The sequence below is a fragment of the Drosophila serrata genome, unplaced genomic scaffold (genome assembly GCF_035046125.1).
Source record: "Drosophila serrata isolate PLE 108 unplaced genomic scaffold, ASM3504612v1 contig_382, whole genome shotgun sequence".
In the NCBI taxonomy this organism is placed as follows: Eukaryota; Metazoa; Arthropoda; class Insecta; order Diptera; family Drosophilidae; genus Drosophila; species Drosophila serrata.
This window is the reverse complement of record NW_028257280.1, coordinates 2,132,512-2,135,970: the sequence shown is the minus strand read 5'-3', so window position 1 is coordinate 2,135,970 and position 3,459 is coordinate 2,132,512. Positions and strand designations below refer to the sequence as shown.

The window sequence follows — 3,459 nt, the reverse complement described above, 5'->3', positions numbered from 1 at the left end:
TATCAATTATTTTCCAATCAATTTTAAGTTAATAACATTTCAATTCGGACACTTTTAATCGCGATAAGTGGTCGCTGGAGAACTATAATTAATCAGGCTTCGGTGCAGTTGCGCAACGAGCGCCACTGGGACCACGGGAAGCAGCCGAGGTATCCGCCGACATCCACGAAGGCCTTGTTTTCCGCGCAGGGCAGCTCCAGGACGCCCTCGCTGGTGCAGACGTAGAAGTTGGTCAGGTTGGCTGCGCGTTGCGGCTGGTACTGGGTGCCATCGGTGCAGGTGGGCACCTTGGCCACCGAGTTAACGCAGGAGGGGTTCATCAGATCTTCGCGCAGGCAGCCGGAGACGGTGGCATTGTTCACAAAGTAGTAACCCTCGTCGCATTGGTCGGCGATCACATCGCCATCCAGGCAGAAGTAGAACTTGCGAATGTCCTCGCTGCCCCACAGCTCGTCCTCGGACTGGCAAACGGTGGTGACATCGCTTCCCGTGGTGCCCAAAGATGCGGCGAAGACCAGGGCTAGGAGGCCGAAAAAGATCATGAGCTCTATAAAGGATATATTAATTATTAACTTAAAGGTCACATGATTATTTTCGTATTAACAATATGTATGATTTAAAGTTTATAATTTGATTTTTTAACTTTTGATTATTTCACAGTATTAAAAAGAGAAGTTGTTCGTTTCCATCCTCGTTATAACAAGGTATCTTATAAGCTTCCTTTTAATTACCTTTCAGCATGGTGTATCCTTTTGTTGCTTCCTTTCGATTCAAAGATTTAAGACAAACTAAACAATGTTGAGGCAAGTGCGGGGGCTTTTATAACATTCTATCCAATCAAGAAAACTTATCGGGACTCTCGAGAGCGACACCATATCATTGACACCTCGGATGATGAACGTAGTTCGAGGCCTGTTTTGGCTTCTGGTCTTGCTCATACGTAGCGATGAATGCCGCTTATCTGGTGTTTTGAATGTTATGAATGGAGATAATGGCGAGTTTTTGGCTAATTTCCAATGCCCTGTCTTTGGCAGGTATCGCGCGTCTCAAGTGGCTGGTTAAGTGATGAGCGCCTTCCAGGAACCGGAGTATAAATTGCTCTTGGAGTGCCAAACATTGGGGCCTTAGTATCACCTGCTGCTGCTCTCACGTCTACGTATTTTCCCCGGAAAGTTTTAATTGAATTCCCATCGATAGCAAGCCTATTGGAATTTATGTCGATTATATTGTCAACTTTTCCGGAGCTCCGCGAAGTTTGCCTATTTAAACTTGGAGCTCGCGTAAATAGAGTGCAAAAAGTGGGAAGACAAGGCGAAGTTGAATTGACAACGTGACTTGCCGGCAAAACTGCGAGACTGAGCCCGTCGCTCGTCCAACTTTTTTCTGCAGGTTATGGAGGTTATCCTGAAGGTCTTGGCCGCAAAGTGACTTCTTTCCCGCCGCCAGCTGAGCTCCTTTCGGGCGCTCTAAGCCAAATCAATTAGAACTTCTGACAGCAGCTGGGCCTGCATCTGAGCGACGAACCCGAAAACATTGCCCCATTATCAAGGCTGGCTGGCTGGCAGAAGAGCGTAATTAAATTTTCGATTGATTTCTGCAGCAATAATTTCCAATTTGGCTTCATTTGAAAGGCAATTAATGTCTCTGCTATCACTTAGATAACGACGTGCAATAGTGTGTTTGTAATGTTGGCTTTTCGGTAGTCACTGGGCTGTGGTTTTATACGCAGTGAATCATTTGGACACCAATGAACCTATAAGATGAGCTGTATATAAAAAATCTTCTCCATTATAATATATTTCTATATATTCTATAAGGAATGCCCTAATGTTTGTATATATAAATAATCTGAAGATGATAGGAATATTTCATTTAAACTTTAGAGATTGTCATTACAAATAACGCGATTTTCAACCAATCAAACGATGAGACTGATAGAGATCTCTCGGTACCTAAAAAATGTATCACGCGTGAGCTGAGGAAACTTTAAACCACAATGGTTATCTAATCAGTAAACTTGTGCTGCTGCTGCTGATATAATGACGTCACTTTAGTCCAAAATAAAAATGCCCGAAAAGCCCGAAATGAAAAATGACTGTAAAAATAGCACCGATATCGTTGCAGGGCGAACATGGAAAGTCGTGCAATGAGCATGAGTATAAAAACGAAAGACAATGGCGGCGACGACATCAATCAGTCGAGTCGAGTTTTTCAGTTCGCTGCCGGAGGACGGAGCAGGGAGCAAATAAATTTATTAACGAGCACAGCTTATGACCAAATGATGAAACCCGAAACAGTGCAGGAATAACAGTGTTTACTAGCAAATTGCAATAAGGAGAAAGCAGACAGTGTGGGAGCCAGCCACAATAAATGCCCTGCCAGCCGTTCGTGATGAAATTATTTATGAAAAATAAATGGAATATTTCTCTTCTGCTGCTGCTGTGGCTGCTGCAGGGAGAGGTCTCAGCATCCGCCTCCTCCGACCCCGACTCCGACCCCAACACAACCACGACTGCAACATGCAGACACGCCACGGATATGTGGGGGGATCCGGATCCCAACATATTCTACGTGTGCTCCGATGCTGGCCAACCGCTGCAGCTCCGATGTCCGGCAGGCCGGGGATTTTTCAGCGGTCTCGGCCATGTCGGCTGCCTGCCCTTTGCCCAGTGGCCGGCCTGCCTGCCTGCCCCCGAGGAGCAGGTGGTTGCCGGGTCGTCGTCAGATGGCTGTGACAGCGGCGAACACCTGCTGTCGCCCTGGGCCTCCGCAGATCCCAATCAGTTCTACCTCTGCCCGGGGCCATCTGCCACACCTCTGCTACTCACGTGCCCCGCCGGCAAAGGATTCCTGGCCACCCAGGAGGCGTTGGGCTGTGCGGATTGGATGCTGTGGCGTCGCCAGATGGAATGCGAGGCGTACTACTGATTGCCGGCGGATAGGGCATTCCGTGTATGATATAAAAACAGCCAATAATCATCGTCATTGCATGCAGCACCTGGTGTGTCTACCACAGTCTTTTCTCGAATCTTATTTCATTTATGGGCTTAACCTGCTGCGCCATCTCATTGACTCACTCACTCAATATATAGTTTTATCTCTGTAAATAAAGTAAAAAGTTTCTATTTATTTCGATTGTGGGTGTTTCTTTGCCCGATAGAGTTGACTAAAAAGCTGATAAAGAAGCAACATCTTGATAGCGAGAACAATTTGAAGGCACAAAATCACAATGAGTGGTGAAAGGTACTTGGCAGAGGTATTTTATTGGCTATGTACTGTCCAAACATTATTAAAATTATTACTAAATTATTACATTTTTAAAGAAAAAACCTCACCTATTTTCTATTAGTGATTCGCTATTATCTTTAACGGATTAACACATTGCAAATAACACCCCATCATCGGCTAAAGGTTTTCATTGCAAATATTGCTCATTTGAGCATATTAAATGATGTGCTC

The 3,459-nt window shown here is 45.3% G+C and overlaps 2 protein-coding genes across 2 annotated transcripts; one reads left to right on the top strand and one right to left on the bottom strand.

Moving 5' to 3' along the window:
* Positions 1–891, bottom strand: LOC110186332 (uncharacterized). The gene is made up of 2 exons (XM_020955478.2): positions 732–891; positions 1–547 (listed from the first exon to the last, which is right to left on the bottom strand). Exons 1-2 carry the CDS (start codon positions 739–741, stop codon positions 93–95), a joined length of 465 nt encoding a protein of 154 aa, XP_020811137.2. The 5' UTR covers positions 742–891; the 3' UTR covers positions 1–92.
* A 1,319-nt stretch (positions 892–2,210) lies between these two features.
* Positions 2,211–3,129, top strand: LOC110186333 (uncharacterized). Its single transcript, XM_020955479.2, has one exon. It carries the CDS (start codon positions 2,371–2,373, stop codon positions 2,926–2,928), a length of 558 nt encoding a protein of 185 aa, XP_020811138.2. The 5' UTR covers positions 2,211–2,370; the 3' UTR covers positions 2,929–3,129.
* Positions 3,130–3,459: the final 330 nt, after the last annotated feature.